We start from the raw sequence: 13,106 nt of genomic DNA on the forward strand, positions 1-13,106 counted from the left end.
CAATAGCGAGAGATACAGGGAGGGGCAGGGAAGAGAAGAGAGTTACATAACAAAGGCATGTCTGTGCTGAGGTCAGCCAGAGCTCCCTCTCCCTACACTACTGACCTATATTCAGCTTACATCACACAAGGATACATATACACTCAATACATGCCTAATTACACACTTTCTTTTCTTTCCCAGTTGTTATTACTTTATTTTTAGTTTAACTCTTTTTATTGGTGTTTTACCAATCAGAAAGAAAATGGAGAACAATACAAAGTTTGTATCAACATATTGATCGATAATAATAATAAAAAGTATACAGTCACATTTCTTACTCTCTGACTCAAAAAGAGAAAAGAAAAGAGAGAGATTTATCCGCTTGCTTCAAAACATGCTAGTGCATTACCCAATTATTACTGTTTTTAATCGATAATCTAAATGTGCTGAGTCTCAGAACCAGTTTGAGTTTTTATAGTGCTTGCACAGAACAAAAATAGAATAAAATGCAAATGTAAACTGCAAAAGTATAGTTCTTAGTTTTCTACATGCTGCAGATCCCATCTAGGCATAACATTCAAAGATCCATAAAAGAATAGCAGAGTAGCACCTTTCTCCACTTTTTTTGTGGAAATTAAAAATATTTGCCAGGCTATACAGACCTAGCCTGGTTCAACCAGACTCTCGTACATACATTTCATTTGTATACTGAAGGAAAATTAAATTGAGCGGAAGTGCGTAGGAGGGCGCAGCCAGGCTAATACAGACCATCACAATTTTAAGAATTATTGCTGTATTATATCCAACTTGCACACAGAATTCCTCTCATTTAATACTGCATCCAGGCATATTGTAAACGGCATCAATGATAATGCATTGAAGTTAGTGCAGACATGGTGCTGCTAATAATTGAAGCCTTGGTTTGATGACCAGGAGTCTGAAATCTCATTAAAGACAAAAACCAAACAGACAAAGACCCCCCAACAATCTAATGCCCCCCCCCCTCAACCCTTTCAGCCAATCAAACCACAGAAGGGCGGTTTCAAATGATACAACTGAACTGGGTCTCTGGGTTCAGTTGAAGGCTCTCTCTCTCCATTCATCTGAGAGGGCATCAACACAATGAAACAGCTGTTCCTTCCTTCCAACGAGCACACATAGACACACAAACCCCTGAAATCCAATCTAATAACCATTTAGGAGTGTAATGCTTAAATAAAAATCAAATATAGATAATAATACTTCCTGTATTTAAGACAACACGTTAATTTAGTAATTAATAAAGGATATAATTCAAAATAAAGTTGAAAGTTTTCCATCACATAAAGTGTTGCATACTGGAATGAAGGCAGATCAAAAAGCATTGTTCAAATTAAAAGAAAAAAAAATTAATTCATGGATGAATCATTCAGTAACATGCATGAAAAATATAGGGTCAATTTAGATTTTGTGCTGACTTTAAGAGTGTTTCTGATAGTGCCTAGTGTTTGTATGGAGTGTAAATGCATCCTCACATTTAGTCTAGAAATACAATAGAAATACTATCACGTTCACACACAACGCACAGAACACCTCTATACTGCCAATTTCTCTCAACATGGCGACAGGAGAGGTGTCCGTTTATAAATGTTGCTTAGTTAGTCCAGAAACTAAATGCAGGTGAAGCAATTAGTCACTTGAGACTATGGAAGCGTGTACGTGTTTGCTTAATTCTGTTGTTTATCAGTTGGGTCAGAAATCTTGTGGTAATCTTTGATGACCATCTGACCCTCAAAGACCACAATGCAAAGACAGCACAATCATGCAGGTTTGCACTGCACAACATCAAGAAGTCCAGATCCTTCCTAACTGAATTGCACAACTTCTCATCCAGGCCTTTGTCATTGGTTTATTGCAATTCTCTTCAGGATGGACTTCCATGTTTGATCAAACCACTAAATGATCCAGAACACAGCATCATGACTGGTCTTCATTAAGCCAAGAGAGTCCACATCACAGTTACGGCTCACATAAAGTTCAAGATGTTTGCATATACCGGTAGAACAGCCACAGGCTCTGCACCCTCCACTCTTATGACTCTACATCCCCTCCAGAAGCCCGAGGTCCGTAAATGAGCAACACCTCATGGTAACTTTACTGAGAGACACACAATCACCATCCAGAGCATTTTCTTACACTGTTCCTTGCTTGAGGAATGATCTTCTCAACCCTATCTGAAAGAAACAGAAGTGTAGAAACAGCTGAAGATTCATGTCAACTGCTTCCTGCTGGAAAAAAAAAACATTCCCCTATGCTTTTACTTTTCCTTAAGTTCTGCCTGTTCTAGCTTGTACTATTCCAAACAACGTTCTGAAACTTTGTATTACCTGCACTGCTCGTGTTTATTGCGTCTTTGTGCTGAATCACATGTACCTCATTTGTAAATCCCTTTGGATAAAAACGTCTGCTAAATGAATAAATGTAAATGGGAAAAACAAAAGTAACTTGCGTTACTTGTTTGAAAAAGTTACTCCGATGTTTTCTTTTTATTTAATAGTAAAGTTTTACTTTACTAGTTACTTGAAAAAGGTAATCTGATTATAAATGTTATACTGTTTATATGTTTCGATGGCAGAGTGGAGACGCATGGGTCTATCTGTTTGCAGCCAGATGGCTGTTTTGTTTAACTGTGGGATAAAGATTACTTGAGATTTGAGGCAAAAGCACACCAAATAAAATCTGTTGCTGATTTACTTAAATGTCAAGGCAGACAGATTCAGTTTCAGAGCAAGTCAAATGCAATAAACTTGCCTCTGTGCCACACCCAGACCATAACGTCCACAGACAGTGAGGTGACAGACAGACCGAGAGACATAAACACTGCCTGTTGTAACTGTCAGTTACTCTCTGACAGAGAGAAAAGGAGAAATGAAAGGGATTGGAGAAAGAAAAACTACACACACACAGGGATTAGGAAGTGGGAACTAAATAAATGAGTATGTGTGGCAAAGATTAGCTTCATTATGATCAGTGGGTCACCGGTTGTTTGGGAGCAGTCTGACTTCCTGTGATTCTGTGAGAATGGAATCTGGGTCAGCGCTCGGCAGAGATGGTGCTGGTACAGCCGGGCTTTATGTCTGAGAGAGAGCTACTGTGTGGATTCTTATGTAAGAGACTTTAAATAATGGGAAAAGAGAGCGATATGGCCATTTTGAAAATAAACACACCAATAATAGCTGCACTATATCAAGATAAAGTAGATAGTACTTAGTAGAAAGTATTACAACTGTTTAATAGTGGGAATGTGCAAAAGCAGTGGCAGGCGTTCACCAAAACAATAGTTTCTCTTATGCTCACCAAGGCTGTATTTATTTTATTATTAAATGTATAGTAAAACATGACATACAATTTACAGCAGCCATTACTCCAGTCTTCAGTTTCACATTATCATGATTCTGGTCTTGTGTGGACTTTTGTTATTTCCTGTTCTGTGCTATGTTTTGTAGTCCTTTGTAGTTTTTCATGTTTATTTGTCTCTCCGGGTGTTTCTAATTAGCCCCGCCCCCTTGTTATCTTGTTTAGCTTGTTTGCCTCTGTGCGTCAGTTGTAGTTCCGTGTTCTGTTGTTTACCCCGGATTACCTGTTTGTTATATTAAAGTAGTGCTTGGATGTGGATTCTCTCTCCGCTTCATTACCTCACCGTTTCACACATGATCCTTCAGAAATCATTCTAATATGCTGATTTTGTGCTCAAAAAACTCTGAAAGCAGTTGGACTGCGTAATTTTATTTGTGGGATACAAAGTTCAAAAGAACAGCATTTACTTGAAGTAGAACGTTTTGTAAGAATGTTTATACTGTCACTTTGGGTTCATTTAACGTCCTTGCTGCAAGTATTCATTTCTCGCTCTCAAAATAAACTTTTACACAATCATGAAGTCCAATGGACTAAACTGATCCCAGTTTGGTGAAGAAATTCAGATACACATAAAAAAGCATGAGGCTGCTAGCATCACTTCCTCTTTCAGCTTCCTGCATCCCACTTCTGCAGTTTTAAGAATTTCAAGAAATGAGAAATGGGACTAAATTTAATAAGAAAGAGTAACAAATCTTAAAACGTAAATCAGTTTTCACACTTCTATCATGTCACTGTTTAACCTGTTGTGCAAGATAATGGGGGTAAAGGTGCTTTTAGAACTACCTGTTTTACAGTAAATATCCAGAACACTTCCTCTTTCAAGCTTTAACTGCAGAAACACAGAGAAGGATCTGATCAAACTAAATAAACGTGAGCTTAAAGGATTAGTTCACTTTTAAAAAAAAAATTTTGCTGAGAATTTACTCACCCCCATGTCATCCAAGATGTCCATGTCTTTCTTTCTTCAGTCGAAAAGAAATTAAGGTTTTTGATGAAAACATTCCAGGATTTTCTCCATATAATGCCAAATGGTTCAAGGTCCAAATGAGTTTCATTGCGGCTTTAAAAGACTTTAAACGACACCAGACGATGAATAAGGGTCTTATCTAGCAAAACGATCAAAATAAATAAAAAAAGTTTAAGTTTTATAAGCACAAACGCTCAACTTGCTCTGTTCTGTGACAAGCGTTCGTGACTCTCCTGTTCGAACTCGCTCATCAAAATGAACAAATCTTTTTTTGAGTCATGACTCGAAGGGTCCTAGATAAGACCCTTATTCATCATCTGGTGTCGTTTAAAGCTGCACTGAAACTCTCATTTGGAATTTGAACCGTTTGGTTCCCAATGAAGTCCATTATATGGAGAAAATCCTGGAATGTTTTCATCAAAAAACTTAATTTCTTTTTGACTGAAAAAAGAAACACGTGGACATCTTGGATGACATGGGGGTGAGTAAATTATCAGCAAAAGTTTTCAAAAGTGAACTACTCCTTTAAAGTCCCTGTGAACCGGAAGTTGCAAACGATTTTTCTCCAGTGCTGTGACGTATTTCCAAGTGAAACGGAATATTGAACAGAGGGCAGGGTTTTACTCTAGCGCTCCTCCTCTCCATCCCTCGCTCATAGCAAACTAACGGTTTGAGGGGAGTAGTTAAGCGTTTCCCCACCCAAACTGTGAAACCTACGTCATCAGAAAAAGAAACCATTCCAGACCGGAAGTAGCTTTTGAGATTTTGATTAAAGATTACCAAGGTAAAACATTTTTTTAATATACATTTACTTGCAGGGATTAATTGTTCACCACAAGACTAGTAATATGCGCTAACAAAGTAAATCGGTTCAACTTTGATTTCACGGGGACTTTAAGATTCAGAATAAAATGTAAAAAAAAAAAAAAAAAAAAAAATTCTCCGCTTAAACTGCATTACAATAGCTAAGGTTTATTCTTACAAGACACAACTCGGTCAGTGTTCATTTTAGACCCAGCCCAAATGTATTAAATGGGAAAAACCACTTGTAATTTTAGATGCTTTATTCTTTACCAAAATAGAATCTCTGTGTAGTTGAGTAGATACAGGAGGACAACATCCTCTGAATACAGTATTTACAACTAATTTTGTACAGATCAATTTATGAACAAGACATTTCATATTTTCTACACAACATGTTCAAACACCATGCTCCCCACTCATAAACACTCCCCCCCCCCCCCCATGCATACAAACAACACCCAACTTTCTTTCTATGGAGGTAAATGCATCAACTTCCTCTTCATCACCATCTGCTGAGGTTTATAAAGGCATTGCATGTGCACATTTCGGTCATCTCCTCAAAGAAAGTTGTCCATGTGTGGACGAAAGTCTAGGGCGCAGCACACATGTGTACAGATCCCTTCAAGAGGGGAGATTTCAATGTGATTTTAAAGATCTCCCTGCTGTCATTTCAGTGATTGACAATCAATGAGTTAAATTGTCCATAATGAGCTTTGGAAATATTGTGCAGAGTTAAAGCAGTCTTTTTTTTCAGGAGTTCTGTAACGCACTGATCCTGCGGAGTAGCACTTGTTGTTTGGCTTTCAATTTTTTCTTCTCCTGAGCTTGTCGCCGTTGGCACCCATGAAGCTTCACCAAGTAATCCGTCGCCTGCGTCAGAATCGCCACCTTAGAGGTCTTCGAGGATCCGGACAGACCTGGAATCTCCTCGCGGAGCGCTTGAAACCTCGAGCGAAGGTCATCCCTCCTCTTCCTCTCCAGGAAGTTACGACGCTGCTCGCTGAAGTCCTCGGAGTCCGACGTGGCAGGTGAGGAAAGTAGAGACGAAGGAGAGGACGAAGGCTCCAGACGTGGCCGTTTGCTCTCAGACTCAATCTCATCAAAGTCATCTTCAGGATCCGTGTCAGGGGAGGGAGCGGCATAATTGTGCTGCTGCCGATGTAGAGACACATGGAAGTGCTTGGGACATGGTCCAAATGGGTCGGCACTCACTGTAATGGTTACCGGCGTTCGCCGGCTTGGAGGGCGACCGCGCTTTGGTCGGTTGTCCACCGTCACCACGTCAATCACATCATCGTCGTCATCATCATCATCTGAGACCACAAAACATTTGCCACATTTAGCTAAAGCACTTAGCATATCAAATTAATTCAGACATCTTTTCCAGCACAACATTAATAACTAAACTAATAAACTATTTTCAAAAAAAATAAAATAATAATAATTCAAATGAATGCATCCACTGCATAGCAATTAAATTAACCAATGTGTGATGGTTGTTTACACACCAGCTCACTAATCAAAGTCAATCTGTAAAATATTTCACAGTTCTTGGCAAGAAATTTGCATTCTAACAAAAGTACACAGCCATATGAACCAGTTTGTTTTTAATGCCATACCAGCTTCTATAGCCATTTTAGTGGCAAGATAGAAGTCAAAATATAACATAACTACCAAGACTTAACCACATTTATAGAAATATAGAAAAACACAAACCCAGTCTGATTAACCTACACTATAACAAATTGCGTTTTTTTTGTTAACAAAAAAAAAAATAGAAAAATTAATTAATCCTGAAAAAACTGCAAGTCAAGAACATCTTATATGATGAATGTAAATGTTGCATGACAAATGGGTTTTTAAGAGAAAATTCCCCTCACTAGTGTGCAGGGAAGGAAAACTGGGCGTGGAGCCGAGACTACAGAACTTTGAGCAGAGAAAAAAGGAATCTGCTGCAACAATTGACGCTCCACATAGGGCATAGTGGCTTGGTCACAGGCAGGCAAAGCTTGATGCTTTGGCTTCTTATGGATCAATTTTCTTTGGAATGGAAGAATAACTGCCAAATCTGATCTGCATTGAAGTTAGATAAATTACCTCCGATCATATCCATCTTTATTGCACAGTAAAAGCAGATATATCATTGGCTGAGGATTATTCTGAAGTACAAATGGACTCATGCCAGTAATCACATGTGAAGTAATCACATATCTTACCGGACGAATCCGAGCGACACTCAGAACCAGAGGAGCCGGCAGCCACTTTCTTGTTCTGCGGGACAGGCAGTTCCAGGACTGCGGCAGGGCTCACACACTGTGCCGCATGGGTCCCAGTCACGGGCGTGCCCGATGGAGCACGAATAGTTTTCTGTGTGGTCAAGGTCTGAATCTGAGCGGTCACCGGTGGTCGCTCGCCATGAGCCACTTTTTCCAGTCGGTGACTCGTGGAAAACCCACTCCACATGCAGTCTTTGATAACGATAGAGCCCAGATTACCAAAAATGTCCAGTGGGTCAAATTTGTGCAGACCCTCATACTCCTCATCACATGTTAACAGCTTCGGCGGCGCCCACCCGAGCCAGTCCCCTGGTAGCGGCAGTAACCAATCCCCAACATGGGTCCTTGAGGGTGACATGGGCGGGGTGGGAAGAAGCTCGAATTTCTTCCATATATCCTCACTTGGGGCTGTAGACTTAAAGAAGTCCTCCTCAGTGTCCATCTCATCGTAAAAGTAGTGCTCCATGTCCCAGCCGTACAGTGTGTGAGTGTTAACTCCAAGCATTGCTGCAGAATGTGTACAAGATTATCTGTCAAGACAACGGGGTCATTAGATCAAATGATGACTGACCACGTGGAGTTCAAATCCGACGCAATGCACATTACAAGCAGAACGCTCTCCCAACAATGCATGCTTCATCTTACTCATTAACGCACATATTGGAAGTTCCATACTTTAATGCAAGTTTGTATTGATACAGATTTACATGCAATTTTGACATGCAAATACATTCTCAACAATGCATTGCATCAATGAGATCTTCAAATGCAAACGCTTAAATTGCACGCTCTTAATCGATTGCTATGATTAAATGCACGAACTATAAATTATAAACACATTTGATGATTTCTGTAGCACGCGCACAACTGCAGGGGTTCACCTAGTCGTGAGCGCTCGTGCAGCCACAAAACAACCAAAGCAATATATTAAAGTCGTTAATCAACACGATTAAAACACTGATTAAGTCACATAGAAACCATGTGTTGCGGTAGAAATGTAGCGGATTATATTACTTCTATAAAGATTAGACGCATTAACAAGGTGGTAAAGGGAGCAGCCGGGTCCGATTAAAGGATCCAGGAAATGTTCAACGGCCCACGGGTTAACACGAAAGTTTGCAACGAAACGAACTTAAGGTACGGTTTGAGCAAATTATGGAATTCTGGTGTAAAATGCACTTACCATGGGGTCGCAGACCTGCACAGTCCAGGGAGAGTCTACGGGACGCGCAGAACAGAACAAAGAAGCGCAGCGTCCGGTAGAACTCCGGTACACACGCGCTCACTAAACAATAGCGCGAGAGACACACCAGACGCCTGTTTTACGGCCGTTTAACCTGAACAACGAGAAAAGTTGTTTTTCCCCTTGCAAAAATAAAGCGGGTGTCCTGTTACAACGGCAGCAACGATCGATCCGCGTGGTGCAGTGCAGCCGCACCCTCCCCCAGCCCACTGCCGGTAAAAGTGCTTTCGCGCCAGATCTGCGTCTTTGTGTGCGAGAGCGTCGCGTGGACCCACCCACCGGAATCATGGGGCGGGGAGAGCGTGTGAACCGCGCTTTATGTGAATGTGAAGGCAATTCGCAGCACTAAAATAAGCATTTGAATGAAAATAGAAGCGTCCACGTCACTACTCCAATCTAATCACGATTGAGCTGATGCGTCCTTTTAATTGTCTTGTGATGCATGACGCACTAATCAATATGTTGCGTCTGAACCGGCGAGGACAGCATGTTTTAAGCATCTGTTGATTAAATGCAACTGTTTTTTTATTTTTAATTACTATATTTTTACTTTAATTGCATGATAAATGTAGACCTATTAAACACCACCAAAGTGTTCCAGACAGGAAACGCAAAAGCGTAGCCTTCTAATAAACTTCTAATAACAATAAGATATGGCATAGACATAGAGAATGAAAATAAACCATAAAATAACAAGAATACTTAGAAAAAATAGTATGTTTCTTTTTTTAATCAACAGAATTGAGGTATATGATTCTTGTCATCTTTGGGCTAAACAGGCAACAAAACCAAATGAAAAAAAACATAAATAAAGTTTATATCAAGGAACATTTTGCATCAATTCGTAGCCTATACAGTCCTGCTCCAATATGCCCCCCGCATTTTTATTATTATTATTATTACAAATTGAATTGTCACCAGTCAGATAAAAAATATTTTGCAGATCACAACTGAAATTGATTTTATTCTGGAATTGCTATAGCCTAAACCCAAATTAAAATGAGGGGTCTTACCAAAAAAAAATTCTTTTTTACAAAAAAGATAAAATCAAATGAAATGGTTCCTTTCAAAGTGGACATTTTTGTTTAATAAAACATATATTCCTCAAACCAATTGCAGGTTGTGCAACATGTTTTGCATGCCTCATTGAGCAGTGTTTCTTTTTAAGTTTGTTGATGAACTGGCCATGCATTTCTTTTTTATTAGCCTATGATTCATTCAGGAATTCAAACTGTTAAGTGTCTATTGGAGACAAGTTATCCATGTTTTTTCATTTCATTTGGATTCAGCACTCACATGAGAGGTTTAAGTTTAAAGATAGAGCAGTCCTCGCTGAGGGAGTGTGAACATCTACGCAAATGACCAGAGCAGATACACCACTGAGTGGAAACTTTAGGTCCATCAGGTTATACACTGTATTTCTATTAAACTACTTTCGCAAGCAATAGTGCCAGTAAATAGTGCCAGTGCTGAAAAAGAAATGTGTCTATGTATGTTTTCAGGAAAGACAAAGAAAGTGTCCAGTAGAGTGCAATAGGCTATACTTTTATTACATGTGTGCAGTTGGAAATTGGGCATATTGCATTATCATTAAACCCCTACACAAACACAGGAAAGGTGGAGAAATGAGAGTTCTGTAACAGTGATTTGTCCAAACAACCAGTTCAACATTTTCGTATTAAAATGTTATTTTTAACTAAAAAGTCTGTGACACACACATTTGAGAATGCTGTGTTATATTAACTGCTCTGGACATCTGTTGTATAAGTCTGGTCAGTCAAAACACACAGTCAAGTGGTCAAAAAAAGCTTATAATGGGCACTAGCTATTTAGGCTACTACTTAAACAAAGAACCCCCACACACATTTCAAAGAGCACATGTCTATACTCAACGCAATTGCATTTGGGCGCCCCCTACTGCATAAAGCAGACATGACACTTCCTAATCCTGCATCCTGCATTGGCTTGCATGAAAGAAACAAAAGATTTTTTTTTTTTTTCTGTTTCTTCCATCCCTCATTCCCAGAGAAGGGTATTTTCTGCCTAGAGGGTTTGTACACAGATAATTGCATAATATTAAAAGAATACAATTAGATAAATAGAACATATTCCATTTTATATATATAAGTTTAAAGTTTTATATTATTTTACATTATTGTCATTTTTTTATTATTTGAGATATATTGAAATATTTTACCGTCGTCTTTATTTATTTTACATCTGTGGCTCTAAACTCAACCCTCTCTGAGCATCACCACAACCTACTAACAAAAAAGAAGTCACCCAAAGACATAACAGTATCCAAATCCCCCACTCAGTTCTGTCTTTCTCTCCTCTTCTCCCACTCCCTTGCTTCTGTACCCCACCATCCCCCTCTTCAATGGAGGCAAAAACTTGGAGGCCGTGGCTGTCTTTTGTTTAGGCAACAGATTAGCCCATAACAAAGGGTTAAGGAGGGTTAGCGTGGCAGGCTAGCTGCGCTCCATGTGCTGAGAGCTGGTATTGTTCTACAGAGCCTCAGACTCATATGCGCATGTGGAGAAATGTTGGAGGCTTAGCACCATTTGGCAATTACACCATCTTAGAGTTATAAAAAAGAGCATACAACTTCATTTGGTGAAAATGAGATGATGTATGAACAATAATTGTTTTCACAAATGGAAATTTCCTGATCAAAGACCAAGTATGAGCAGTTAAAGTAAACAAGCTATGAATGATGACAACAGATCTGACTAAATAATCCCTCTGCCATTCAAAGGGGTGTGTTTATGTGGAGTCTAATCTTCAAACCAACTCCTGTTTCCAACCCTCAATCCCCTCATCTCACCTTCAACCCCCTATAACCCCAATGACCTCAAAGGGTTTCAGAGACCAAAGATTTTATGTGAGAGCTCTGAAAATGAGTTTATGTTGCACATGTTTATCTCATCATTATACCGTTCAAAAGTTTGAGGCCAATACGATTTTTAAAATAAATTATAATTCTACAGAAGGTTTCTATTCAAACAAATGCTGTTCTTTTTTTAACTTTATATTCATCAAAGAATCAAAGGCTATTAAGCAGCACAACTGTTTTCAACATTGATAATAATCAGAAACGTATCAAATCAGCATTTATTTGAATCAAAATACAGTAAAAACAAAAATATTGTGAAATATTACAATTCAAAATAACTGTATATATCAGTTGTGTCATTTGTCTTGTTTAAATAGCCTACATTCATTAGCAGTCAACCTTTTGTTTCGGATGGATGGGCCATACATGCAGTGCAATTCACATGATAAGTGAATCAGAGAAGCCAGTTTAAAATGTAACTGGGATAGTAATTGTCATTGAAATGTGTTCACACACTCAACAGCTTGTGAGGGAAATGTGCTCATACTGATTTTTTCAGTAAGTTAGAAGGGGAGATCTCGCTAAAGGTGGATTTTTTTTAATCATTATGTTGCATCTGGTAAATCATTTACTTTGTTTGTCCTTAATACGATAATCTAATCCAAGTTCATTTAAATAAAACTTAGTTGCATTGATTACCGTGTTTTTCCACTTGAATGAGTTTCCAGCTTGTCTATTTATTGCTTGTAATTGCATTGCTGTCCAGCAGATGACGCCACACCCTTAAATTCATTCGTCATTGGAATGGAGACCAAACTGTCTAGATGGCCATGGTGTTTGTTGATAGTTGAGAAGGCAGCAATGCAACTTATTGGATGCTGACTGCCGTAAAACCCCAAAGAAGAAGAAAATAGATGAGAATTTTAATAGTTTAAATGCTCCCAACTCGCAAAAAGTCATTTCAGGGAGGTATTGGGATCTTTGTGACCATTTCACTTCTCCAAAACAATATAATAATAGAGAACAAGACGATGCTACAGAAGATCTCATCTGTAGCAAATGCAAACAGCTCTGCAGACAAGAAATCTGTTTCAGAAATGAAATCAACTGTTATGGAGAACACAGATACAGTGGTGATATATTCTAAGCATTTTCTTGTCTTAACCATAACACTGTGTCCAAGAACGAACATACATGCACATGCTTCTGAGAACACGTGCGAGTTAGAGGTGACAGATGTCCACAGTATCAGGTTCATATAGCATACTCACAGAATGTGTGTGTGTAAAGTTACAGACAACTCTACATAATACTGTACATTCATTGGCAGACACTTTTATCTACAGCAATTACATTGCATTCAGGGTGCAGTTTTAAAAAATTGTTCGGGGTCCCCTTCTATGAAGGTCGAAATATTGTGACGTGATATTGTGTTTCTATCGTAGCCAACAGCGAACAAACAGCGCTACAAAGCATGTCTCGTCACTACCTTGAAAGAGATGCTGCAGAAACCTAGAAGCTAGTGAGTAGGCTAGTGACTTTTCCCTTGTCAGTAACTTAGTTCTTCTCCCTCGCTGTGTCCTCGCAGCTGATTAGTACTCT

The 13,106-nt window shown here is 39.0% G+C and overlaps 1 protein-coding gene across 1 annotated transcript; it reads right to left on the reverse strand.

The window, feature by feature from the left end:
- Positions 1-5,391: 5,391 nt before the first annotated feature.
- mycla (MYCL proto-oncogene, bHLH transcription factor a) lies at positions 5,392-8,981 on the reverse strand. Its single transcript, XM_039656309.2, has 3 exons — positions 8,609-8,981; positions 7,366-7,955; positions 5,392-6,462 (listed from the first exon to the last, which is right to left on the reverse strand). The coding sequence occupies exons 2-3, from the start codon at positions 7,928-7,930 to the stop codon at positions 5,900-5,902; spliced, it is 1,128 nt and encodes a 375-aa protein (XP_039512243.2). The 5' UTR covers positions 7,931-7,955; positions 8,609-8,981; the 3' UTR covers positions 5,392-5,899.
- Between the last annotated feature and the right edge of the window lie 4,125 nt (positions 8,982-13,106).

Source organism: Pimephales promelas, chromosome 11 (assembly GCF_988280905.1).
Source record: "Pimephales promelas chromosome 11, fPimPro1.hap1.1, whole genome shotgun sequence".
Taxonomy (NCBI): Eukaryota; Metazoa; Chordata; class Actinopteri; order Cypriniformes; family Leuciscidae; genus Pimephales; species Pimephales promelas.

Excerpts from the sequence above, each read along its gene's own strand:
- mycla (XM_039656309.2), bottom strand. The coding sequence starts at position 7,930 with ATGCTTGGAGTTAACACTCACACACTGTACGGCTGGGACATGGAGCAC. Across the intron at positions 6,463-7,365 it reads GTGTCGCTCGGATTCGTCCG|ATGATGATGATGACGACGAT; the intron begins GTAAGATATGTG and ends TTGTGGTCTCAG.